Source organism: Podarcis bocagei (assembly GCF_964188305.1).
Source record: "Podarcis bocagei genome assembly, chromosome: 16".
Taxonomy (NCBI): Eukaryota; Metazoa; Chordata; class Lepidosauria; order Squamata; family Lacertidae; genus Podarcis; species Podarcis bocagei.
In genome coordinates this window covers 41630759-41658431 of record NC_138142.1, presented here as the reverse complement: position 1 = coordinate 41658431, position 27673 = coordinate 41630759, and the positions used below count along the sequence as shown (strand labels likewise).

Genomic DNA, 27673 nt, shown 5'->3' with positions numbered 1-27673 from the left:
TCAATGGGCTTGCTTCGCAAGACGAAAAAACCGCTAGACGAAGAGAATCACAGAACGGATTCTTTTCGTCTTGCGAGGCACCACTGTATTATTATATTATAGTGGCAATGAAAGGCAGAGCCAGCTAACTCTAGTTCCTCCCCATCCTTGTCCTTCCTGCTGAGTCTCATGGAGATGAAAGAGGAGGAAGAAGCCAGCCACGGACAGCTCACCTGGCCGAGACGAATGGCCCCACCAAGCCCAGTGTCCACTGCTACCTCTGGGGTCTCGCAGCCCCCTGCTCATTCCATAGCCCCTTCCTTGAATTGTGTTCGCCTCTTGATTTTGAAAGCAGAGAAAAGGGGAGCAGGGCCCTCTTCCCACCTGCCTCCCCATCGTACCTCGTCCTGCAACCGCCCCAGGTTGTACTGCATCTTTTCCACCTCGGTGTTCCTCTCTTTGGCCTGCTTCTGGGAGTCCGTGATCTCCTTGCGCGACTTCTCCTTGTATTCCTCCAGCTGAGTCTGCAGCTTGGACAGGGCGCTGTGGGACTCTTGAGCCATCTGATCTAGCTGGAGGAGAGGAGAGGGACTCCAGGTGAAACCTCAAGGAGGATGTTTTAATCATCATCAACCTTTATTACGGTCCAGAGACCCAACAAATCGTTACAAAGCAGTACACAATTCATACAGCCTACCTCCAGGTCAAGCAAGCATTTTGTTCAGAATATAGGGATCATTGGTTCTTGCAACCATGTTTTGATCAAGACCAGTTAAGTGAGAGATTTTACTTTCTTGGGCTCCATGATCACTGCAGATGATGACAGCAGCCACGAAATTAAAAGACGCCTGCTTCTTGGGAGAAAAGCAATGACAAACCTAGACAGCATCTGAAAAAGCAGAGACATCACCTTGCCAACAAAGGTCCGTATAGTTAAAGCTCTGGTATTCCCAGTAGTGATGTGTGGAAGTGAGAGCTGGACCATCAAGAAGGCTGATGGCCGAAGAATGGATGCTTTTGAATTCTGGTGCTGGAGGAGACTCTTGAGTGTCCCATGGACTGCAAGAAGATCAAACGTATCCATTCTGAAGGAAATCAGCCCTGAGTGCTCCCTGGAAGGACAGATCCTGAAGCTGAGGCTCCAAGGCTTTGGCCACCTCATGAGAAGAGAATACTCCCTGGAAAAGACCCTGACATTGGGAAAGATGGAGGGCACAAGGAGAAGGGGACGACAGAGGATGAGATGGTGGGACAGTGTTCTCGAAGGGACCAGTATGAGGACCAGGAAGATGGTTAACACCCTTCCCAATTTCCCCCCGTCTCCAAGAAGTGGGAGGATGGCTGGCTCCCCCAATTGCCTCCTATTTCCTAAGACCAGAGCAGAGATGGGGAAACTCAGTATATTGCATTTTTAAAACATGTATATATACAGCTGTGGAAGAGCCATAGCTCAGTGGTAGAGCATCTAAGGTCCTCTCTAACACACACATGAAATACAGGTTCTCTGGGCATCTCTCTGCACAGCTTGCCCAAGATTCTGTGTCTCTCCCTCTCAGGACCAGCGAAGGCCACAGCATCATCGGCTGGCTGCTCCTGTCGTCGCCTTGTCCACCCTCGCGGACCCTGTTACAATCCTGCTGCTCTGTTAAAAGCCCCGCCAGATCACCCGTGTCAGCTCCTTAAACCTCAGCAGAAAATGGGAGCTGGCAGCAAGGGCCTGCTGCCTAATGATCTGGCTGTCTTCTCATGGCCGGCTGGGAGCGAACGCCACCCCCCTCCGCAGTGCTGCGGCAGCCGGCTTTGCAGCAGAGACCCTGAGATGGAGCTGAATTCAGTCCACATAGAGCCCTAACGTGAGGCAAAGCAAGGCAGAGACACACCGAGGAATTGGTTTTGCAGGCCTGCCAAAGCTGAGGAGGCCCGTGCCTGGGTGAGGGCGTTGATAGGAGTCCCAAGTAAAGGTAAAGGTAAAGGGACCCCTGACCATTAGGTCCAGTCGTGGCTGACTCTGGGGTTGCAGCACTCATCTCGCTTTATTGGCCGAGGGAGCCGGCGTACAGCTTCTGGGTCATGTGGCCAGCATGACTAAGCCGCTTCTGGTGAACCAGAGCAGTGCACGGAAATGCCGTTTACCTTCCTGCCGGAGTGGTACCTATTTATCTACTTGCACTTTGATGTTCTTTCGAACTGCTAGGTTGGCAGGAGCAGGGACCGAGCAATGGGAGCTCACCCCGTCGCGGGGATTCGAACCACCGACCTTCTGATCAGCAAGTCCTAGGCTCAGTGGTTTAACCCACAGCGTCACCCGCGTCCCTTAGGAGTCCCAAGTATTCCATGTTTAAAAATATGCAACCATACCTCATGTTGCATCTGCTTCAGGTTGTGTTTTTTTAGGTTGCGGACTGCCGAAACCCGTAAGTACCGAAACCCAGAAGTAATCTGGCAGAAGCACTAGATCGCGCTTTGCGCATGCACAGAAGCCCTGAATCGCAACCCGTGTGTGCGTAGACGTGGGTTGCGAACATGCATCCCGCATGGATCACGTTCACAACCTGAGCATCCACTGTAAAAGCGATCAAATCAAGGACACCAGGAGGACAGGCAGCTTTAACCCCACTGGTGGACAACCCACTTCGAAGTCATCTGAGCACAGAGCCTTCTCAAAAAAGGACAGGAGCCAAATCAAGAGAATGACAGTTGGTTGGTGAGGTCACGGCTGCTAGCCAGTTGGTGCTCATGAGCGACTGCCATTTGCTTCGTTGGGCCTTCACGGGATAATTTCAAAGTGAACAGGGCTTAAACCAGCCTTTTCTACATCTGACCATGAGGCCTGGTACCCTAGAGACCCTAACTCCGTGGTAGAGTATCTGCTTTGCACAAAGAAGGGCCCTGGCACAATCTTCCATGCAGGGATGGGAACATCCCTTGCCTGCAACCCTGGAGATCTGCTGCCAGCCAGTGCTGAAAACATTTAACTAGGTGGGAAATGGTCTGAGAATGAGAATTAGGCAGCTTCCAGCAGGTCCTCTACAAAAATAAAAAAAAAAGGTCAGCAGAACTTAAGAAGAGCCAATGGCCCATGTGGTCCAGCGTGCTGTTCTCACAGTAGCCAACCAAATGCCCACAAGGGAAACCCACAAGAGGGCTCTGAGCGTGGGAGCAAGACTTCCTCCTGCAGATTCCAGCAACTGGGATTCACAATGGGCTTCCATCCGTGGAGGCAGAGCCAAGAGCCACTGATATCCCTCTCCTGCTCCATGGATGTCTCTCATCCTCTTTTAAAGCCAGCCACGAAATTAAAAGACCCCTGCTTCTTGGGAGAAAAGCAATGGCAAACCTAGACAGCATCTTAAAAAGCAGAGACATCACCTTGCCAACACAGGTCCGTATAGTAAAAGCTCTGGTTTCCCCAGTAGTGATGGATGGAAGTGAGAGGTGGACCATAAAGAAGGATGATCGCCAAAGAATTGACGCTTTTGAATTCTGGTGCTGGAGGAGACTCTTGAGAGTCCCATGGACTGCAAGAAGATCCAACCTCTCCATTCTGAAGGAAATCAGCCCTGAGTGCTCACGGGAAGGACAGATCCTGAAGCTGAGGCTCCAAGACTTTGGCCACCTCATGAGAAGAGAAGACTCCCTGGGAAAGACCCTGATGTTGGGAAAGATGGAGGGCACAAGGAGAAGGGGACGACAGAGGACGAGATGGTGGGACAGTGTTCTCGAAGCTGCCAGCATGAGTTTGACCAAACTGCGGGAGGCAGTGGAAGACAGGAGGGCCTGGCATGCTCTGGTCCAGGGGGCCACAAAGAGGCGGACACGACTAAACGCAAGGTTAGTGGGCTTCATTGCCTCCTGCAGAAAGGAGTTCCACAGATCAACTACAAGCTGCATCAAGTCGTCCTTCCTTTCACCAGCCCCAAATCTTCCAATGTCCAGCTTCCCCGAATGCCCGTGAGCTCTCGTGTTAGGAGGGAGAAAACCAATCCCTCCATGCCACGAATAATTTTTATAGACGCTTGCTGGTTCATTAGCAGCGGCCAGCCAGCGTGGGGGGGCGGGGCACCCACCTCCTTCGTCAGCTTCCCGATGCTCTTGTCCAGCAGGCGCTTCTCCTCCTCCAGCTCGGTCTTGGCGCGCTTGAGCTGCTCCTTCTGCGCCAGCTCCTCGTGGAGAGAGGCGCTCAGGTCTTGGTGCTCCCGGGAGAGGCGGTTGAGGCTCCTCTGGGCGTCTTCCAGGCGGCTCTCCAGAGACCGCTTGACCAGAAGCAGCTCCTGTTCCTGGTCGGTGGCGTCCCCCAGAGACTCCTCCATCTGCTTGCGGTCGGACTGGGAACGGGGGGACAACAGCGCAGGAACGTCAAAAAAGGGAGACGGCAGTAGTACATAGCGCAAGAGATCTGCGGCTGCTCCTTCAAGTCCCTCTTACTTAAGGACGCGGCGCGGGCATTTTGGATCGGTCCCTGTCCACCTACAGTTTAAGGCAGGCTTTCTCAACCTTGGGTTCTCGGATGTCGTTGGACTACCACTCCCATCATCCTGGATTGCTGCCCCTGCTGGCTATGGACGATGGGAATTGTATTCCCCCTCCCATAAAAATTTTATTATTTTCTTAACACAGTTTTATACAGTTAGATAGGTAGCCGTGTTGGTCTGCCATAGTCAAAATAAAAAAATTCCTTCCTGTAGCACCTTAAAGACCAACTAAGTTAGTTCTTGGTATGAGCTTTCGTGTGCATGCACACTTCTTCAGATACACTGAAACAGAAGTTGCCAGATCCTTCTATATAGTGAGAAGGTGGGGAGGGGTATTACTCAGAAGGGTGGTGGGAATGGGAGATTGGCAGATAGCTGAGATGAGCCTGTTGACGACTCTTAACGACTGTAATAGGTCTTACAGGAAAAGGCAAGGGGTGAGAAGTTTTATACAATACGTCAAACCACATATATACTCTGCCAAGCTTGTGACTTCCCTCCTTCCCTTCAACAGCTATCCCTTATTCTTTTTAATCGTGTATTTTAATACTAGACCTCTTGTCTATCTTTACATTGTAGGAGTTATTTCAACCCTGCCAGTGTTTTCTGAGTTTTATAATTATCCTTTAAATACACCATAAATTTACCCCAACTTTCCTGAATCCTGGACGATGGGAATTGTAGTCCATCAACATCTGAGAACCCAAAGTCCAGAAAGCCCGGTGCCTCGGTTGTTGAACGGCTTGGCTCCCGAACAAATCGGCTCCCCCAACACTGCAAACCCGGAAGCGAGTGTTCCAGTTTGCGAATGTTTTTTGGGAGCCAAACATCCAGCACGGCTTCCAATTGAGTGCAAGGAGCTCCTGCAGCCAATCGGAAGCTGCGCCTTGATTTTCGAACGGTTCCAGGAGTCAAACAGACTCCTGGAATGGATTAAATTTGACAGCCAAGGTACCACTGTAATAGTGAGCCTGGATAGGTCAGATGGTTAGGCAGAGGTCAGCAAACTTTTTCAGCAGGGGGCCGGTCCACTGTCCCTCAGACCTTGTGGGGGGCCGGACTATATTTTTTGGGGGGGAAATGAATGAATTCCTATGTCCCACAAATAACCCAGAGATGCATTTTAAACAAAAGCACACATTGTAGTCCTGTAAAAACACGCTGATTCCCAGACTGTCCGCAGGCCAGATTTACAAGGCGATTGAGTTGGATCCGGCCCATGGGCCTTGGTTTGCCTATCCACGGGTTAGAGCACGGTGCTGGTAATGCCATGGTTGCATGTTCAGTCCCCATATTATTTTTATTTACTGAATTTATATACCACCCTATACCCGGAGGTTCCCAAGGCAGTTCACAGAACTCAATCAAAAAATAAAACCCCGTATGCGACAGCTGCATGTTCCTGCACTGCAGGGGGCTGGACGAGATGGGCAGCTTTCGGCAAAATATAAAAGCAGAATAAAACACCAAACATTAAGAACCCCCCTATACGGGGCTGCCTTCAGGTGTCTTGCAGTGGTCCTATAGTTATTTATCTGTTTGACACCTGGTGGCCCCCCCCCCCCTTTGCAGGGCTCTGCACCGGGGATAAGCAAACTGGCCACCAAGGGTTCAATGATGGAAAACTTTTGCCTGGGTTGGGATACAGTTCCCCGCCACGGTGGGAAAATAAAGAGGCTTGCGAGAAACTGCCCCGACTCTCCCTTGTGATCTTCTCCCCCCACCCCCCAGAAAGAAAGGTACCTCCAGTTTGGCAATCTTCTCCTTCAGCCTGGCCTCTGTCCCCTGCCAGTTGTCTGCAAAGTGCCTGTACTCCTTGATCTGAGTCTCCAGGCCAAGGATTTTCCGTCGAAGGTCGTCGTTCTCCTCCTGAGTCTCCCTCAAGGTGGACTCCACGGCCTTCTTCATCTGCTCAGTCGCCTCCTTCTCACCTTCCAAGGAGGACTTTACCTGGTGGTGGTGGGACGGAGGAAAGAGACAAATAGGTTAATATTAAATTTTTTTAAAGAGTTAGGCGTTTAAGTTTTTTATTTGTACTTTTCAAATTTATACATTTCATTAATTTTACAATCCGTTCAATGTTTCAAAATTTGACCTCCTTCCCGCTCTTTCTGCGGTTCCTTAAATTGATTTTTTCCTATCTTCTGCATATCCGTACTCATTTAATTTACTCATTTAATTATCTACTGTAAATAGATACTCTTATAAAACTGCAGGTTATCACAATAATCCTGCTAATGTTTTTATCTGTTTGCAATTTATCTGTAAATATTCAGTAAACCATTTCCATCACAATAATCCTGCTAATGATTTTATCTGTTTGCAATTTATCTGTAAATATTCAGTAAACCATTTCCATCACAATAATCCTGCTAATGATTTTATCTGTTTGCAATTTATCTGTAAATATTCAGTAAACCATTTCCATCACAATAATCCTGTCTTACAGGCCCTGTGGCAGGAGGTTAAATCCTGCAGGGCCCTGGTCTCATGGGACAGAGCATTCCACCAGGTCGGAGCCACCACTGAGAAGGCTCTGGCCCTGGTGGAGGATAATCTGACTTCTTTAGGGGTGTTCTTATGTGACGGGTGGGGGGAGCTGGGCCCAGATGGATGCGCCACCTTATGCCCAAGGGCCAAACTTCAACAGGGGGGTGGGATCAGCCGCGTGTCAATCAACCTGACATCACCATGGGAATTCTGGGCAGGGAGCTGATTGCAAAGACACACACACACACACACACACACACACACACACACACACACACACACACCCCGGCATAAAAACACCAGGGATCCTTGCCTTGAAGGCCTCTTCATAATCCTTCTGTAGCTGCTGGACGTTCTGCTGGAACTGCTGCTTCAGCTCAGCCATTTCCTGGTCGTGGCCGCCCACTTCGTCCTCCAAAGCCTCTTTCAGGGCCAGCAGCTCCCTCTCCCGCTGGCGGAGGAGGTCGTCCTGGGCTTGCTTGGACAATGTCAAGTCTCTCAGCTGATCTCGGACCTCACGCAGCTCCTGCCAGGATGGGGGAAAAGGAGAGAATTAGAAAGCCGTGCGCACACACACACACACACACACACACAAATAAATCCACATAGCCTAGCAAGCATCCATCGTGGAAGAAAAGAGTTCTCGAGCTACAAGAGATCGCTATGACCATTAAATTAATAAATACAGTGGTACCTCAGGTTACAGACGCTTCAGGTTACAGACGCTTCAGGTTACAGACTCACCTAACCCAGAAATAGTACCTTGGGTTAAGAACTTTGCTTCAGGATGAGAACAGAAATCGTGCTTTGGCGGTGCAGCAGCAACAGGAGGCCCCATTAGCTAAAGTGGTGCCTCAGGTTAAGAACTGTTTCAGGTTAAGAACGGACCTCCGGAACGAATTAAGTACGTAACCAGAGGCACCACTGTAATAGGTAAAGGTAAAGGGACCCCTGACCATTAGGTCTAGTCACGGACGACTCTGGGGTTGTGGTGCTCATCTCGCTTTACCGGCCGAGGGAGCCGGCGTACAGCTTCCAGGTCATGTGGCCAGCAGGACTAAGCCGCTTCTGGCCAACCAGAAAGGCCGCTTACCCTCCCTCCGGAGTGGTACCTATTTATCTACTTGCACTTTGATGTGCTTTCGAACTGCTAGGTTGGCAGGAGCAGGGACCGAGCAACGGGAGCTCACCCCGTCGCGGGGATTCGAACCGCCGACCTTCTGATCGGCAAGCCCTAGGCTCTGTGGTTTAGACTACAGCACTAGAGTGAAACAAAAAGCTTCTGTGATTAGCCCCGCCTCCTGTCTGCCCCCTGGCCCCGCCCACAGAACCTTTGAACATTCCCCATAAGCCCACCCGCACTGCTGCAAGCCAGAGTCTCCCCTAGGAGCCCCCGTGAACCGAGCGCACCTTTCTGAGGGCGCTGGCCTCTCCAGAATCGCCAGCGCCGTTCCGGGCCTGATCCGCTTCCTGGCGCACGGCCGCAAAACGCTCCCTCAGCTCCTTCAGCTCCTCCTCAAAGTCCTCGCGTTCCACCTTCACCTGCAACAGCCTGGAGGTTGTCGAAGGAAGGAGAGCCAGAAAAAGGAGGCATTTAATTGCGATTTGCTAAATTCGCACCCGCCCTTCCACTAAAGGCAAATAAGTGAAACATCTAAAACGGCGGTTCTCAGCCTGCGGGTCCCCAGATGTTGTTGGACTACAATTCCCATCATCCCTGAGCTCTGGCCTTGCTAGCTAGGGGTGATGGGAGTTGTAGTCCAACAACACCTTCCGGACCCACAGGTTGAGAAAGGCTGATCTAAAAGCTGCTAGGACAGATGTTCCTATGGGGGGCAGTGAGATCACCTAGGACAGTGGTTCTCAGAGCGGGCGGTGTGCCACACTGGCGTGGCAGGAGATGACGGGGCAAGTGTGGCAGGAAGAGTCAAGGGCAATCAAGGGCAAACATTTAAACCTACTTTACCCCTGTAAATTTCACAGTGATAATCTATGCTGGAAATGTAAAGAAAAAGAAGGTACCTTTTCTCATATGTGGTGGACCTGTCCCAAGGTGAAAGACTTCTGGGAGAAGATTTATAATGAATTGAAAAAAATGTTGACATATACCGTATTTTTTGCACCATAACACTCACTTTTTTCCTCCTAGAAAGTAAGGGGAAATGTCTGTGCGTGTTATGGAGGAAATGCCTATGGGTGGCATGCCTACGGATTTTCCTCCTCTAAAAACTATGTGCGTGTTATGGTCGGGTGCGTGTTATAGAGCGAAAAATACGGTACATTTATTAAGAAACCAGAGGCCTTTCTTCTTGGAATAACAGGTTTCGAATTGCCCAAGAAAGATGTGAGACTGTTTTTGTATGCCACAACTGCAGCAAGAATTTTGTTAGCTAAGAATTGGAAAACACAAGAAGTTCCAACAGTGGAAGAATGGCAGATGAAGATGATGGACTTTTCGGAGCTAGCTGACCTGATTGGAAGAGTCCGCGACCAGAAGTAGGAGGAGTACCAGGAGGAATGGATGAAATTCAAAAATTATTTAGTTAAATATGTTAAGATAATTTAATTGGAAAAGCTTGTAATTATCAGATAGGCTTAGGATTTAAGTATGTAATGTTAGGAATTAATATGTTTAAAGCTAAAACAGAAAGAAAGAAAGATGTTAAGTGATTAAGTTAATTTTATGAGAAAATTGGTTTTGGAAAACTGTTAAAATGATATACACTGAAATTCAACTAGGGGGATTCAAGGAAGTCTCTTAACAATGTCACTAAGAATACAACTGAGATTTATGTTTGTTTGTTTAATCTTTTTAAAAAAACAATAAAAAAATTGGGGGAAAACAAAGGAAACATTTAAACCTTTCAGTGTAGTGTAGTATCAAAATATTTGGGTGTTTTTTTTAATTTGCAGAATATGGATAGATATTCAAAAGCATTGGCTATCCTCCCAGAGTTCTTCAAGACATATTGTTTCGAACAGGGGTTTTCAGCTCTGACAAATACCAAAGGTCAGAAAAGACAAAGGCTTCTTTGTGTTGATGAGGAGGAGATGAGAGTTTCTCTGTCTCAAATTAGATCTCATGCAAATGAGATTGCCCGGCCAAAGCAAGCTCACACCTCTCACTGAACTTGCATACATACTTCAGGTACATAAGTCAGAGGCTCGTTTATATTTCGGGAATTATATTTCGTGCTTTTATGTAGCTGTGCTGTTTATACTTTCTGCATGCCCCATGAGCATACTATAAAGTCACTGTATTCTATGTCAGAAATCAAGCACTGCAAGGAGTTTTAGCTTTTGTTTTCCAACGTGTTTCTTATCGATTAAAAACAACCACAACCACATCAGTTTGGCACCAGCAAATTTTTGTTCTGGAAGTGTGGTCCAGAGGAAAAAGTTTGAGAACCACTGACCTAGGCGGAGGAAGCAGGGGGGGTGACTTTGAAAAACAGGGGCCTCTGGATCAAGTTCACCTGTTTGGTTGAATTAAACTAAATCGTTTAATTGGATTTTGTATCCCATTAATTCTTTTGAATGTTTTTTTAAAAAAATTTAATTTAATTTAATTTAATTTCCATGCTTATTACATACAAAAAAAAAAAGGAACAATACTGAAAAGGGCATACAACTTAAGAGAGGAGGGAAAAGGAAATAAAATGAAATTTACACAATCTGTTATTAAGATAAAAATTATGACAAAAATTTGTGGTTACAATTTCATGTTACAATAAAAGTAAAAAAATCCCATTATCTTTCATACCCGACTTCCCATTTATTCCTTAATTCTTTTTACATAAATTTACTGCCGTATCAAAATACTTTTTTAAAAACTCTTTTGAATGTTACTGTGTTACTGTCTTCCTTAGTGGGTCACGGAAAGCCCTATTCAGAAGAATCCTTTTTTATGTGATAGGGCAGGGGCGGATGAGTTTATGAAACCAAGGGGGCAGTGAGACCCCCCCCCCAAAAAAATGTGGAAAGCGCCGTCTAGGCTGCCCCTCGCTACAGAAACCTAAAAGGCTGAGGCACTATATGTGGGGGACTTGTCCCAAGGAGAAAGACTTCTGGGAAAAGATTTATAATGAACTGAAAAAATTGTTGAAAAATACATTTACTAAGAAACCAGAGGCCTTTCTTCTTGGAATAATAGGTTTGGAATTGCCCAAGAAAGATGTTAGATTGTTTTTGCATGCCACAACTGCAGCTAGAATCTTGCTGGCCAAAAACTGGAAATTACAAGAAGTCCCAACAGTGGAGGAATGGCAGATGAAGATGATGGATTTTTCGGAGCTAGCCGACCTGACTGGAAGAGTCCGTGACCAGAAGGAGGAGGAGTATCAAGAGGAATGGAAGAAATTTAAGGACTATTTAGTTAAATATGTTACGATAATTTAAATAGAATTACTTGCGAGTATCAGATTGGCCTAGGATTTAAATATGTGATGTTGTAGAATACTATGTTTAAAAGTTAAAAAGAAAGAAAGAAAGAAAGACGTTAATGGATTAAGATGTTAATGGATTAAGTAAATTTTATGTGAACTCAGTTTATGTGAACTGCTACAATGATTTACATGGAAACTCAGCCAGGGGGGATTCGAGAAAGTCACTTAGTAACTATAACAAAAGTGGATTTTTTACAGTCAGGATATATGTGTATTTGTTTGTTTGTTTGGTGTTTCCTTTTTTATGTTTGTGGATATATTTGTTATAAATTTGGAAAAATATAATTATTTTTTTTGGAAAAAATAATAAAAGGCTGAGGCCCTGAGAAAAACGCCGGACACACCAGCGACCCACACGCTGCCTTGCGCATAAAAATAAATTGGCTCAATTTTTAAAGATTTGGGGAGGAATCGAGGGACGGCGGGGACGGGACAACTCACTCCTGCTTGGTGCTTCGCAGCTCGTCCTTGTTCTTCTGGAACATCTCCTTCCAGTGGGCGGCCTCCTCGCCGCTCTCCTGCAACTCCCTCTGGAGATTTCTCACCACGGTGTTGATCTTTTGCCTCTCCGACTCCAGGCTGGCCTGATCCTGGCAAGAGACGAGGAGAAGCAAAGCTACGATTTTCCCCACGTGCAAAAGCAGGCTGGCACTTGAAGCTTGCAGCAAAAGGCAGCGTCGTCTAGCAAGCCCGAAGGTGGCAGGATAGCTTGGACGGCGCATGTGTGCGCTATGCGCAGCTCCGGACTCAAACAGATGGGGAACCGGCCCAGGAGATAATTAATAATAATAATAATAATAATAATAATAATAATAATAATAATAATAATAATAATAATAAAAAATTATTTGTACCCTGCCCATCTGGCTGGGTTTCCCCAGCCACTCTGGGTGGCTTCCACAAAGACCAAAAATACACTAATATGTCATACATTAAAAACTTCCCTGAACACGGCTGCCTTAAGATGTCTTCTGAATGACAGGTAGTTGTTTATCTCTTTGACATCTGATGGGAGGGTGTTCCACAGGGCGGGCGCCACCACCGAGAAGGCCCTCTGCCTGGTTCCCTGTAACTTGGCTTCTCACAGTGAGGGAACCGCCAGAAGGCCCTCAGCACTGGACCTCAGTGTCCGGGCAGAATGATGGAGGTGGAGACACTCCTTCAGGTATACTGGGCTGAGGCCGTTTAGGGCTTTAAAGGCCAGCACCAACACTTTGAATTGTGCTTGGAAACGTCCTGGGAGCCAATGTAGGTCTTTCAAGACCGGTGTTATATGGTCTCGGCGGCCGCTCCCAGTCACCAGTCTAGCTGCTGCATTCTGGATTAATTGCAGTTTCCGGGTCACCTTCAAAGGTAGCCCCACGTAGAGCGCATTGCAGTAGTCCAAGCGGGAGATAACTAGAGCATGCACCACTCTGGCGAGACAGTCTGCGGGCAGCTGGGGTCTCATCCTGCATCCCAGATGGAGCTGATAAACAGCTGCCCTGGACACAGAATTGACCTGTGCCTCCATGGACAGCTGTGAGTCCAAAATGACTCCCAGGCTGCGCACCTGGTCCTTCAGGGGCACAGTTACCCCATTCAGGACCAGGGAGTCCCCCACACCAGGAAGTATGATGCCTGCTGCTATCCTGCCTAATGGTAGGACCGGCCCTGTTTGTCAGCGATGACTGGTGTCAGGAAGATGATTCTGGGCACAAAGGATGCTTGCTGTCTCATTCTGCCTGAAGTGAAGGCCCAAGACAGGTGTTGATCATCATGTGAGCTGCGCACAGGTGGTCTGAAGCGAGCTACCACCATTCCTGTGGAGCCTCCTTTTATTGAGACAAATATGCAAGCTAGGCAGATACATTTTGTGCTGTGACCTTTACGCATCTTCCGTCCCGAGATCGTGGGGTGGTACAAAGCTATTTTGGCACCTGTTCCACAGCATCATTTCCCCCTTGCACAGTGTATGACGTAGGAAACAAAAGGTCTCTAAGGAAAAAGGTTACAGACAGGACACTGCTGACGGCTGAGACCGCAAAAGGTCAGACACAGGGGACGATGTTCTAGACAGCTTGTGGCTTGTCTGAGGGGGGGGGGTTTTCCCTGCACCCCAGGGTCACGCGTGCAGGCAGACGTGGCTGCCTGCTGGTGGAAAGTGTGCTCCCTCCGGACCCCACTGTCCACTCGGCGACATCCCTACACTGCCTAATGGCAGGGCCGGCCCCCAGATGAAGTCTTATGCCTGTAAGTGGTGAACAGGGTCAGGGCGATGATTCTTGGGCATAAAGGGTGTTTTGTTGTCTCCCTCTGCCTAATGGTAGGACCCTGGACAAGATGTCTATTTAAGTGATGGCCTGGATCAGCACAATGGTCCATGGGCTATAAAGGATGGACCCGCTATGCCAGGTTTTTCTAACACACTGCCTTATCTCCAACTCTGACCAAATGGCTCTGACTGGCAGCATAATAATAATAATAATAATAATAATAATAATAATAATAATAATAATTCATTTATACCCTATCCATCTGGCTGAGTTTCCCCAGCCACTCTGGGCAGCTCCCAATCAAGGGTTAAAAACAGTACAGCATTAAATATTAAAAACTTCCCTAAACAGGGCTGCCTTCAGATGTCTTTTAAAGAGAAGATAGTTGCTTATTTCCTTCACACCTGGTGGGAGGGCATTCCACAGGGTGGGTGCCACCACCGAGAAGGCCCTCTGCCTGGTTCCCTGTAGCTTTGCTTCTCGCAATGAGGGAACCGCCAGAAGGCTCTCGGCGCTGGACCTCAGTGTCTGGGCAGAACGATGTGGAGAGTTCACATAAAAGCAGACATGAGGGTCTAAGTCTTGCCACCGAGACTGTGGGTGAGGGCCTGTAACCTGCCTGCACACAGAAAACTAGCCTGTCAGGGAGAGGACAGGCCTCTTATCCCTGATGTGCTAGGTTTCTAAGTGCGAGGGGCTTCGTTCTCATTCGCAGAAAGAAAGCCATCTACGTGGGCCTCCCATCTGCAACTGGAGATGGTCAAACCCAACAGGCTCACCTGCGACACGTCCTCCATGTTACGCCGGAGCTGCTCCATGTCGTGCTGGTACTCCTGCCGCACCCGGTCCAGCTCCCGGTCATGACTGGCAACCTCCTCCTTCAGGGCCCCCTTCAGGGCTGTCAGCTCCCTCTCCCGCTGGCGCAGGTGGTCCTCCAGCTTCTGCCGGGCCCTCAGAACCTCCTCCAGCTCCTCTCTGGTCTCCAGCAGCTCCTGGGGAAAGAGGGCAGAACTGGCGCTCACCCCATCGGCTCAGCCTTGCCAGGCCGGCTCCATCAGACACCTTCTGGCACTGAATTGGGCCAGCAGTTAGAGCTTGACTTTTTCCTCTTCCCTCCGTGTCCCTTTTGCCTTGCGTGTTGTGGTTGTTGAGTGGTTGTTGTTTTTAAGATTATAAGTTTGATTATAAGGGACTGTCAAACATAAGCCACTCTGCTAGCCATTTTGGATGAAGAGCAAGGGTGAAGGTAAAGGGACCCCTGGCCATTAGGTCCAGTCATGGCCGACTCTGGGGTTGCGGCGCTCATCTCGCTTTACTGGCCGAGGGAGCCGGCGTACAGCTTCCGGGTCATGTGGCCAGCATGACGAAGCCACTTCTGGCGAACCAGAGCAGCGCATGGAAACGCCCTTTACCTTCCTGCCGGAGCGGGACCTATTTATCTACTTGCACTTTGATGAGCTTTCAAACTGCTAGGTTGGCAGGAGCAGGGATCGAGCAACGGGAGCTCACCCCATCGTGGGGATTCGAACTGCCGACCTTCAGCAAGTCCTAGGCTCTGTGGTTTAACCCACAGCGCCACCCGCGTCCCATGAAGAGCAAGGGTACAAATGCTCTAAATAAGCAAATAAATAATTTGCAAAACAAAGCCTGCGCCTACTTGGAGTTTTTCTTAGAACAGGGGTGAGCAACTTCAGGCACAGATTATCTGTCTGGCCCTCAGGAATCTCCCCAAACCACATCCCATTTCATCCTCACAAACAACACTGTGAAATAGGTTAGGGCAAAATACGACGATTGGTCCAAGATCACGCCTAAGCGAGCTTCATGGCTGAGTAGAGATTTGAGCTCGGGTCTCCCAGGCCTGGGGGAACCTTTTGCCCCCCAGATGCTGACCAACTACAACTCCCATCAGCCGCTGCAACATCTGGAGGGCCAAAGATCCCCCACACCTGGCCCTTGTCCAACACTCTTAACCACAAAAGTGGTTTTGCTTGTCTTCCTATAGACATAGAAATGTAAGGCTGTCGTCATGCAGGAAGAGCTGTTCGATCGTGGAATGGACTCTCTCAGAACGCAGTGAACTCTCCTATGCTGGAAGTTTTAAATCTAAAATGGGAGGAGGGGCACCTGTCAGGAATGATTGAGCTGTGATTGCTGCATTGCAAGGGGTCAGACTAGATCAGCCCCAGGGTCCCTTACACACCTACAGCTCTGTGATTCTATTGCACTGGCATGTTGCAGAGGTACCCAGAGGCTCCAGGGAGCCACTTACTTTCAGCAAAGCATCCCTGTCTGGAGAATCTCCCATCGGCTCCCGGAACCGGTCCAGCTCCTCTTGCATCTCCATCAACTGGTCTTCCAAGTCGGCCAACTTGGCTTCTGTCTCTTCCTTGATTGTTTTCATGTCCTTCAGCCTTAAGAGTCAGGAAGCAGAAAAGAGAAGGTTGGGTGGGAGTTCATCTTAACTGTGCCGGGTAGGGCTAGAGGCGTCAGTAATAATAATAATAATAATAATAATAATAATAATAATAATAATAATAATAATAATAATAATAATAATAATAATTTATTATTTGTACCCCGCCCATCTGGCTGGGTTTCCCCAGCCACTCTGGGCGGCTTCCATAGAAACAAAAAATACAGTAAAATATCACAGATTAAAAGCTTCCCTGAACAGGGCTGCCTTAAGATGTCTTCTAAATGTCAGGTAGTTATTCATCGCTTTGACATCTGATGGGAGGGCGTTCCACAGGGCGGGCGCCACTACCGAGAAGGCCCTCTGCCTGGTTCCCTGTAGCTTTGCTTCTCACAATGAGGGAACCGCCAGAAGGCCCTCGGAGCTGGACCTCAGCGTCCGGGCAGAATGATGGGGGTGGAGACGCTCCTTCAGGTATACTGGGCCGAGGCCGTTTAGGGCTTTAAAGGTCAACACCAGCAATTTGAATTGTGCTCGGAAACGTACTAGGAGCCAATGTAGGTTTTTCAAGACCGGTGTTATGTGGTCTCGGCGGCCACCCCCAGCCACCAGTCTAGCTGCCGCATTCCGGATTAATTGTAGTTTCCGGGTCACCTTCAAAGGTAGCCCCACATAGAGCGCATTGCAATAATAATAATAATAATAATAATAATAATAATAATAATAATAATAATTTATTTATATCCCGCCCTCCCCAGCCGAAGCCAGGCTCAGAGCAGCTAACAACAATAAAAGTAACACAGCATTCTAAAATCAATTCTTTCTAAAATCAATTCAGAATCAAATTGATGGCAACCATTGGGCTAGAGTGCTATGAGGATTACAGAAGGAGGGGGTCAGGCTGTGCCTTGGCCCAAAGCCTGGTGGAACAACTCCGTCTTGCAGGCCCTGCGGAAAGATGTCAAGTCCCGCAGGGCCCTAGTCTCTTGTGACAGAGCGTTCCACCAAGTCGGGGCCACAACCAAAAAAGCCCTGGTTGAGGCCAGCCTAACCTCCCTGTGGCCCAGGACCTCCAAGATGTTTTTGTTTGAAGACCGTAAGGTCCTCCGCGGGACACACCAGGAGACGCAGTCCCATAGGTACGTGGGTAACTATCAGACTTTGAAAAGCCGGCATGACTTGATCAAGTTCAATTTTGTCGAATCAATTACGCCAAACAGTTTTCATCGGATCGCAACTCATTGCTATTTTTGAACTTGATTGTGTTGTTGTTGTTGTTATTGTTCATCTTCCTTAGTGGGACGTGCAAGCCGCTAGTCTGAATAATGCTTCTTGTAGGGTTGGGGACCACTGGAGTAGAGGATTAAATCAAAGTCCTTCTGCTGTGTCCTTGCCTACAAAGTTTATTCGCCCCGTGAGCCTGCAATACAAGTGTCACCGAGACCGCAAGTGACACAGGCGAGTGCGATGGCCTGGGACTCGGAGCCAGAGGAGTCTCAGTCTGCACCGGATCCTTTGCCTCTCGCGGCGTCTGACCCAAGTCTGGGGCCTGATTCTGAAGAGTCCCAGTCTGCACAGGTTCCCCTGCAACAAGCACCAGCTGGGCCGAGTCAGGGGCCTGATCCTGCCCTGGCTCCAGATGCGGGGATGACCTTGTTGCCTCCAGCTGGGCCATCGCTTACAGCTGCTCCACTACCGGTTGGGTCAGGGGAGGCTGAGGTGGCCTCTGGGTCTAGTAACCCACCGACGTCTCCTGAGCTGCAGAGACTGAGGTCTGAGAGAAGGAGAGACCTGAGTACTTGCAGGAGGAGTGCTTGCCTTCAGGCGAGACAGGGAGGTGAGTCACCGAGGCATCAGGACCGGCCGTTACCCCGACAGAGATAAAAGGCTGCTGGACCCTGCCCCAGGTTGCGGGAGCAACGTTGCTGTTTGCCAGTCCCTGTCTGTGATCCTGTACCTGACCTTGCCTGGTTTCCTGCCTTGGCCCTGTCGGACTGACTCCTCGCGGAAGCCTTGGATTCGGGACGGGACCTGGACCGCGTTGCTCGGGTTACCCCCGGGCCCAGAACAGCGAGGCTGCATGGCGGCGACAGTGGCAAGAGCTGCGATTCGGCCGGAGCCAACTCTGCTCCCCCTCCCCCAGCCCTCTGGATCCAGAAACGGCAAATCTGGATGCTGTGGCTGGAGCTCAAATCCATCCCTCTTTCACCCAGGTGCTATGTGATGTACTTTCTACCCTTTCCTCCTGGGCGCCACCTGGTGGTGGTGGGCGGGGCCAGAGGCAAAAGTGGGAGGGGCAACACATGCAAATTTGTACCTCTGTATAGCAGCCCTGCTTCCCTCTCCCCCCCCCCAAAGGTATGGTATATTCTTTTTTGCCGTAAGTCGCGTTGAGACCTTCAGGTGACAAGAGCCCCCACCTGAAGGAGGGCAGGATTCAGGTGCAACCTGGGGGTCTTGAGATCTGGAGGGAAGGGTGGGCTTGCACTTAACTCGGGGCGAGGGTTCCCCCCAAAAGCCAGCCCCCCCCAGATTTGCACTTACTCTTGTACGCTGCCCTGGAGCTCCTGGCTTTTCTTCTCAAAGGCCACCCGCAGCCGGTGGCACTCCTCTTCCGACTCCTCCAGCTGGACCTCCAGGTCGTGGGGGGCGCCGCTCCTGTGGCCGTTTTGCAACAGCTCCAACCTCTGACGGAGCTGCAATGGGGGGGGGGGGGCGCGGTGAAAGAAAGAAAATAAATAGGCCCAGAATGCAACCATCTACAGGTTTTTTTTCCAGATGTTCCGGCATTACCCAGAAGCCTCTGCTTCCACAGCTTGGATGGGAAGGCGTGACAAATATGGTGGGCACAAACCCACCGACTGGGGAGCAGTGGGGAGGGGAGGAAGGAGCAGAGACCCCAGGTACCTAACCCCAGTACCAGTGGTGTAGCGTGGGGGGTGCAGGGGGGGCCGGCCGCACCGGGCGCAACATCGGGGGGGGGCGTGCTTGCACCCGCAGCTCTCTGCCCCTACCTGGCTCACTCACTCTCTCTCACTGCAGTGCTGGCTGTGTGAATCCGATCCGAGCCGCTGGGTCGCCGTCCACTGTGGAGGGGGTGGGTGCCAGGCGTGCGGTGCGGAGAGAGAGCGAGGGACTATCTGGGGGAGGGACAGTGCAGCGGCCGCCCAGCGCAGCGCTGAGCGCGGGAGAGAACCACACCAGACCAGACCAGGCAGCAGCAAGAAGAAGCTGGCAGCGGCGGCAAGTTAGGAGGCGCAAATTACTTGCCTTGCCCCGGGTGCTGACAACCCACGCTACGCCACTGCCCAGTACTGTCTACACTGACTGGCAGAAGCTCTCCAGGGTTTCAGGCAGGGAACGCTCCCAGGCCTACCTGGGGATATTGAGGATTGAACTTGGGATCTTCTGCATGCCAAACATTTGCTCTACCGACCTACATGCCGCATTTTAGATATACGGTATTTTTTGCTCCATATGATGCACTTTTTCCCTCCTAAAAAGTAAGGGGAAATGTGTGCGCGTCTTATGGAGCGAATGCAGGGGGAGGCAGGCAGGAAAAGCCCCCAAGAGCCACACACAAGCCCCGCGGGCTTTTCCCCAGGAGGGAGAAGGGACTGACGCGGCCGGTCAGTCCCTTCTCCCTCCTCGTAGAAAAGCCCGCAGGAGCCGTGCGCTCCTTAAAGGGTGTGCGATTCCTGTGGGCTTTTGCGGGAGGTGGGGGTATTGCCATAGCTGCACACAGCCCCTCCGGCCGGGAGAGGTTGCATGTGGCTATGGCAGAAGCCAAGACAGACGCTGTCTTGGCTTCTTTGCTCTTTGGGGCGGGGAGGATAATTTTCTCTCTCTGGATTTTCCCCTCTAAAAACTAGGTGCGCCTTATGGTCCGGTGCGCCTTATGGAGCGAAAAATACGGGTATGTGTTAAGTTTCTAGTCCTTGTGGTTTTAAGGAGACGGCTGCACTAAATGGGAACAGAGGAAGCTACCTTGTACTGGGCCAGCCCCTTGGCCCATGCAGCTCAGGGCTGCCCGACACTGGCTGGCAGAAGCAGGGGGCATTCCTAGGGCTACCTGACAACACCTGGGGCCTTCTACATGCAAAGCAGGTGCGCTGCCCCTGGAGACACAGCACCTCTCTACCTAAAGATAAGGGCAAGACTCCGGTCCTCATGTTTCTGAATTGAGGGCTGATTCTAAACAGGGAACAGGAGAGACTCCTTTTTTCTGGGAGACTGAATCCGGGACCTCCTGCCTCCAAGTCAGGAAGGAGAACAATGGCCCCATGTGTTCTGTTTCTTGTTTGTTTTGAGTAGGACCATGTCCTCAGGGAAAAGACAATACGGGTGAGACTCTTGTTCCAACAAAAGGGGAAGAGGTGCTGTTGCAGGAATTTATGTATAGGTTGGGGGGGGGGTTGCCCCTCCAGCAGATGTCATGCACACGCAGCCCACTACCAAAACCAGCACAATCACTTTTGTGACTTTTGTGATTTGTCCCCACAAAACACTTCATCGCAGCTTCTTCCTATCTATTCAAAGGGCCTTTGCTGCACGATACCAAATGTAAGAATTCACTGATCAATGTCTCTCTGTACTGGCTCATAGGGACAACTTCAGAAATTCCTATAGACAGGTGAGCTCAGCTCCTCAGCAGCCCCTCTGCCTGAGTGATCATCCCTGGCATCCTGATACCTGAGTGCCAGACAGGTAGCCATTCCAGAAATAAGAAACCCAGATGAAGACAAAAGGGTGTGATTAACTTGGCTGGGAAACAGGGAAATGTAAATATCTCTTTTGTTACACTTGATGGGTGTTTGGTGGAGGGCAAGGGGAACCATGGGGCAGGGTCCAGGATGCTGAGATTCCTGCCACCAGACCTCCCCTTTCGTGATGTAACCGTGATGTATGAGTGATGCAGTTTGGGGGGGTGTAACAAGGGGATTAGCAGCTAATAAAAGTTTGGGGGCTCTTTTGTTTCGGGCTTTCATCTTGTTCCACCTGGTGGCAGGTGGGAGTCCTGTCGCGACAGTCTTCAATAAGGACCAAGCCGACTGGCTGCTGTTTTGCTCTGGTATTCCGGGCTGGTGTCCTTGTTTTTTGCCCAAGAGAGCCCTCAGATTTCTCCGTTAACAGTGCCAACACACCTTGGTTTCCTCATCCAACTTCCGCTGCAGCTCCTCCACCTTCTGCGTCAGTTCGCCCGCCGGGGGGAGAGAGGCTGTCGACTGTGCCGTGGGGGCAGCCTTCCCAGAAAAGAAGGGGGGGAGAGAAGCAAAGGGCATCAGATGGGGAGACGCTGGAGACCACCACCATCGCAAAAAACCCATAACCTGGACGTGCGTGTTGAGCCCACTTTTATCTACGCTCTATACAGCTGACTGTGCCCCCAAATACCCCAGTAATAAGATCATTAAGTTTGCAGATGATACAACGGTGGTTGGTTTAATCACGGCTGGAGATGGGGAGGCGGCCTTTAGGGAGGAAGTTGAGCAGTTGCGGGAGTGGTGCGGGAAAAACAACCTACTCCTTAACTTAAAGAAAACAAAAGCGATTATTGTGGACTTTAGGAAATGTAAATTGAACATTCAACCACTTATTATTGAAGGGAAGTGCGTGGAACAGGTCTCGGTGTTTCGATTTCTGGGAATGGAGTTGAGAGATGACCTAACCTGGGGAGAAAACAGCAAAGACCTGAAGAAGAGAGCACAGCAGAGGTTATATTTTCTGAGAATCCTCCAGAAAAACAATCTCTCAAAGGACCTGTTTATGGCATTTTACCATTGTACTGTGGAGAGTTGTATTAACTTATGGTCTCCGTGTGTGGTTTTGGAGCTGCACGGTCAGGGGGAAAACAATGCTGTCCAGGGTTGTAAAGACTGCGGAGAGAATAATTGGGTGCACTCTTCCCACCTTGGATCAAATCTATGCTTCCAGGTGCCATAAGAAAGCTGCAGAGATAGTGCAGGATAGTGCACACCCCGGAAATGATCTCTTTCACCTTTGCCTTCTGGAAGAAGGTCCAGGGTTATAAAGACCAGGACTAGCTACCTGAGAAACAGTTTCTACTCAGATGCAATTCTGGTTTTAAACGCGGTATAAGGACATCACCTTGCCAACAAAGGTCCGTATAGTAAAAGCCATGGTTTTCCCAGTAGTGATGTATGGAAGTGAGAGCTGGACCATAAAGAAGGTTGATCGCCGAAGAATGGATGCTTTTGAATTCTGGTGCTGGAGGAGACTCTTGAGAGTCCCATGGACTGCAAGAAGATCAAACCTCTCCATTCTGAAGGAAATCAGCCCTGAGCGCTCACTGGAAGGACAGATCGTGAAGCTGAGGCTCCAATACTTTGGCCACCTCATGAGAAGAGAAGACTCCCTGGAAAAGACCCTGATGTTGGGAAAGATGGAGGGCACAAGGAGAAGGGGACGACAGAGAATGAGATGGTTGGATGGTGTTCTTGAAGCTACCAGCATGAGTTTGATCAAACTGCGGGAGGCAGTGGAGGACAGAAGTGCCTGGCGTGCTCTGGTCCATGGGGTCACGAAGAGTCGGACACGACTAAACGACTAAACAACAACAACAAGGACTGCAAGAAGATCAAACCTCTCCATTCTGAAGGAAATCAGCCCTGAGTGCTCACTGGAAGGACAGATCCTGAAGCTGAGATTCTAATACTTTGGCCACCTCATGAGAAGAGAAGACTCCCTGGAAAAGACCTTGATGTTGGGAAAGATGGAGGGCACAAGGAGAAGGGGACGACAGAGGACGAGATGGTGGGACAGTGTTCTCGAAGCTACCAGCATGAGTTTGACCAAACTGCGGGAGGCAGTGGAAGACAGGAGTGCCTGGCGTGCTCTGGTCCAGGGGGTCAGGAAGAGTCGGACAAGACTAAACGACTAAACAACAAAATAAGAAGTCTCTATAGTATATTGTATTTTAAGATGGGGTTTCGGAGTTTTTAGGGGTTTTAGAATGTCTTATGTAGATTTTTCAATTTCGCTGTTCTGTATGGGACAATGACAATAAAGATATCGTATCGTCTGCCCCAGCCCCCCTGGGACTGAGAACGAGGCAGCAGCATGACCCCCCACCCCACTCTGAAATGTAAAGCTTGGGCAAGCAGCCTTCTTGCACCCGAGGCCCTTTCCACATCCCTTCAACCAGAGAGTCATCTGTTTGCGGCCTCCCTCCGCCCTCAAGCAGCCGGTCCTCATGAGGTGTCAGTTTCAATAGAGAGAGAAAGAGATCCCTGTCAAGAAACGAGGGCTGGAGGGAGGGCAGGAGAGAGAGAGCAAGATTTGCCGGGAGAGCTCTTTAAAAAAAGAACTGAAGTTTGCAAAAAGAAAGATGTTTGGGTTCATGTTTGAAAAAGTGCTAACAGCCACCGCCCCACCCCACCCCCGGAAGATGCACAGCAGGAATTCATCACTATCTGAAGCTAAGCAGAGATCAAAGCTTCTGGGCTTTGAAATGGTTTCATCCAAACTCTTGCTGACACAGGGATTGTTTTTCCTCTGCAAAATATTCGCTGTAAAAAGAAAATCCACTTTGCCCCACAGAGTAGAGGACTGGCAGGCGGGAGTTAATCTGTCCCTTTTCCACGTTTCGGGGGTCTCATGTGGAAAGTGGGGAGAAGAGAGACTAGTTTTGGTTGGATAGGGCAATGGGAAAAAGCTGCCCCCCATATCAGCAGGAAAATCCACTTTCTTTGTGGAGAAAATACATTCAAAAATAATAATAATCACCTTCCCAGTAAAGACAGCAATTGTCGTTCCAGGCCTGGTACAACCAGTGCTTTTTTCCCCCTAAAAGAAATGTTTAGGGGTCCTCTCATTTTCCTACTCATATTAAAATACTGCCCCTCAATGAGGCCAAACTTAGATTTGTTTAGGGGTATGTGTACCCCTGGGTCCCCACAGAAAAAAAGCACTGGGTACAACTCTAGACAACCCACAATATGAAGTCTTATTGAGGCTGGGGGGACTGGGGTCCTGAGTTCGAGTCCTGCCTCTCAAAAGAAAGTAGGGCTCCAGCCCTCATAATTCCAAAGAAAAGGCTGGTTTAAAGAGGGGAGGAAGCTAACTTAATACAAGCCACTGGGCCTGTCTAGCTCAGCATTGCCAACACTGGCTGGCAGCAGGGTTTCAGGCAGCGGGGAGATTCCCAGTCTAGCTGGGGATACCAGGGATCAGATCTGAGAGGTTTTGTATAACAGAGTGGGGACTCTTGCACTGAGCTCGTGGTTTGCACCATGAGACCCTTCCTGCCCGCAGACTGTCTGCCCAGAGTGGCGCATGCTTTAGTTATCTCCCGTTTGGACTACTGCAATGCGCTCTGTGTGGGGCTACCTTTGAAGGTGATCCGGAAACTGCAACTAATCCAGAATGCGGCAGCTAGACTGGTGACTGGGGGCGGCCACCGAGACCACATAACACCGGTCTTGAAAGACCTACATTGGCTCCCAGTATGTTTCCCAGCAGAATTCAAAAGTGTTGGTGCTGACCTTTAAAGCCCTAAATGGCCTCGGTCCTGTATATCTGAAGGAGCGTCTCCACCCCCATCGTTCTCCCCGGACACTGAGGTCCAGCTCTGAGGGCCTTCTGGAGGTTCCCTCCCTGCGAGAAGCAAAGTTACAGGAAACCAGGCAGAGGGCCTTCTCGGTGGTGGCGCCCGCCCTGTGGAACGCCCTCCCACGAGATGTCAAAAAGTAAAATAACTACCAAACTTTTAGAAGACGTCTGAAGGCAGCCCTGTTTAGGGAAGTTATTGTATTTTAGTGTTTTGTTGGAAGCCGCCCAGCGTGGCTGGGGAAACCCAGCCAGATGGGCGGGGTATAAATAATAAATTATTATTATATTATTATTATTGCACACAGGCTCCAGGTTAGATTCCTGGCGTCTCCAGTTAGCAGCCGATAGTAGAGAAAGGCTTTCTCAGCCTGAGACCCTGTCCATCAGAGCTTAGCAGACAATATTAGTCTCAAGGAATGATGTTTCTTGCTTGGTGGAAGGCAGTTACAAATGGAAACTCTGGGGAAATCCGGTTTTTGGGTTTCCCACAGTAGCTGGCCACTGTGAGCACAGGATGCTAGCTAGATGGGCTCTGCATATGTTCTTTGTATAGTGTGCATTGGGATTAACGCAGAGCTTAGCTATTCCTTTCTTAAAAGGCAGGCTTTTAAGGCCTATCCTTTCCCTTAATCCCCTCGAGACCTCCTTGGCATGGTCTCCCAAGAACACAGTAAATAAATCTCCACAATCAAACAAACCGTAACCATCTCAGGCTCAGGAGAACCCGAGGGCAAGTTCCTAGTCCTCATTGTTCTGGGGAGAAGCCCGGGAATATTGGCATCCCGGCGGAACGGATGTGGGTTCAGTAGTCTGTCCTTGTGTCCACCTCGCCCCCAACCCAAGAACTGGGACGCATCGACCAGGGAGAGGGCAGGAATCACGCCAAGGAGGAAATGATTTTGTCTCACAGCTGTGACATGGTGTTTTTCTCCAGGTACTTACGGATAGCGCTTGGACCTTCTCGAAGACAAGGTTGGTCTTTCTCTTCACCACGGCGTCGCTTTCCGTGTTTCTGAAAGTGACAAAAACGTTAAAAAAAAACAAATCAAACCCACCAGCTCAGCTGAGAATGAAAATCGCCAGCATGTCAGATCCTGTTATTCTAAATAGGATCCAACAAAGCCCCGTGTATGTTTGTGTGCTCCTAAAATGTAATCCAAACATTTACAAAAAAATTTACAGCAGACCCAGTCTGGGTTAGGGACGCGAGTGGCGCTGAGGTCTAAACCACTGAGCCTCTTGAGCCTGCCGATCAGAAGGTCGGCGGTTCAAATACCCGCAACGGGGTGAACTCCTGTTGTTCGGTCCCTGCTCCTGCCAACCTAGCAGTTCGAAAGCACGTCAAAGCGCAAGTAGATAAATAGGTACCACTCCGGCGGGAAGGTAAACGGCGTTTCCGTTCGCTGCTCTGGTTCGCCAGAAGCGGCTTAGTCCTGCTAGCCACATGACCCGGAAGCTGTACGCCGGCTCCCTCAGCCAGTAAAGCGGGATGAGTGCCGCAACCCCAGAGTCGGCCACGACTGGACCTAATGGTCAGGGGTCCCTTTACCTTTACCTTTTACCAGATAGGGTTAAAATATGGCACACACTGGCAGGACGCAAATAAATAAGTCATCTGTGCATCGTATTATATTTTAATTTGCTCCTGTGAAATGTCTTTTAAAATAAAATAGCAATAATAGTAGTTCTTTTAATTTTTTTAAGGGATTAAACCCCCATTTGTGAAGAACGGGCCGATGAATGGGTATGATGACTAAATGGAGCTTCCAGATTCAGGAGCAATCTACCAGGCGCAGTTGCCTCCATGCCCCTCCCCATACATCCGATTGGTCACAGCCCCTCCTTTGCTCCCGCCCCAACGCTTACCCATCCTTCAGAATACTGTAGATGAGCTCCTTCGTGTGGTTGCTGCTTCCGGGCTGAGATAGCTCTTGCTGGTCCTTCAGGAGGTCTGGGGTGGACTTCAGCTGGAAGGAAAACCCCAAAGATTAAACCCCAGCGTTTTTGAGAGGGAGGGAAGCAGTGTTTTCAAAAGGCAGCTGCCAGTCATATGACAGAGGGCTAAACTAGGGCATAGGAAACAGCCTTGGTCCATCTGGATGAGCGCTGACCACTCTGATGGGCAGCGGCTCCCAAGGATTTCGGGCAGTGGACATGTTCATGCTGCCAGGAGACGCCAAAGATTGAACCCAGGACCTTATAAACGGGTGTTCACCAATATGCAGATGATATCTCTCGTTTAAATTGGAAGCAGGGAAGGCCGTGAGAGTCCTGTGTGAGTGTCTGGAGGTGGCTGGCAATTAACAGATTGAGGTTGAATCCTGACAAGACAGAAGTACTGTATTTGGGGGACAGGAGGCGGGCAGGTGTGGAAGACTCCCTGGTCCTGAATGGGGTAACTGTGCCCCTGAAGGACCAGGTGCGCAGCCTGGGAGTCATTTTGGACTCACAGCTCTCCATGGAGGCGCAGGTCAATTCAGTGTCCAGGGCAGCTGTCTCCCAGCTCCATCTGGTACGCAGGATGAGACCCTGCCTGCCTGCACACTGTCTGGCCAGAGTGGTGCATGCTCTAGTTATCTCCCACTTGGACTACTGCAATGCGCTCTATGTGGGGCTACCTTTGAAGGTGACCCGGAAACTGCAATTACTCCAGAATGCGGCAGCTAGACTGGTGACTGGGAGTGGCCGCTGGGACCACATAACACTGGTCCTGAGAGACCTGCATTGACTCCCGGTACATTTCCAAGCACAATTTGAAGTGTTGGTGCAAACCTTTAAATAAGTAATAAGCATATAATAATAATAATAATAATAATAATAATAATAATAATAATAATAATAATGATATAAAGCCCTAAGCGGCCTCGGCCCTGTATACCTGAAGGTCCTACTCCGAGGGCCTTCTGGTGGTTCCCCCACGGCAAGAAGAGAAGTTACAGGGAACCAGGCAGAGGGCCTTCTCGGTGGTGGCACCCGCCCTGTGGAACGCCCTCCCAGCAGATGTCAAAGAGAAAAACAACTATTTTACATTTAAGAGACAACTGA

At 49.7% G+C, this 27673-nt stretch overlaps 1 protein-coding gene across 2 annotated transcripts in view; it reads right to left on the bottom strand.

Moving 5' to 3' along the window:
* CGN (cingulin) overlaps nucleotides 1-27673 on the bottom strand; it is a 79224-nt gene that overhangs the window by 22969 nt on the left and 28582 nt on the right. For both annotated transcript variants that reach the window (XM_081173465.1, XM_081173464.1), the window contains exons 3-14: nucleotides 26495-26595; nucleotides 25571-25640; nucleotides 21202-21300; nucleotides 18602-18753; nucleotides 15914-16055; nucleotides 14421-14633; nucleotides 11828-11976; nucleotides 8352-8493; nucleotides 7255-7467; nucleotides 6195-6401; nucleotides 4047-4304; nucleotides 381-551 (exon numbers count right to left, since the gene is read on the bottom strand). In XM_081173465.1, coding sequence (XP_081029591.1) covers nucleotides 381-551; nucleotides 4047-4304; nucleotides 6195-6401; nucleotides 7255-7467; nucleotides 8352-8493; nucleotides 11828-11976; nucleotides 14421-14633; nucleotides 15914-16055; nucleotides 18602-18753; nucleotides 21202-21300; nucleotides 25571-25640; nucleotides 26495-26595 — 1917 coding nt within the window. The remainder of the gene's footprint in view (nucleotides 1-380; nucleotides 552-4046; nucleotides 4305-6194; nucleotides 6402-7254; nucleotides 7468-8351; nucleotides 8494-11827; nucleotides 11977-14420; nucleotides 14634-15913; nucleotides 16056-18601; nucleotides 18754-21201; nucleotides 21301-25570; nucleotides 25641-26494; nucleotides 26596-27673) is intronic.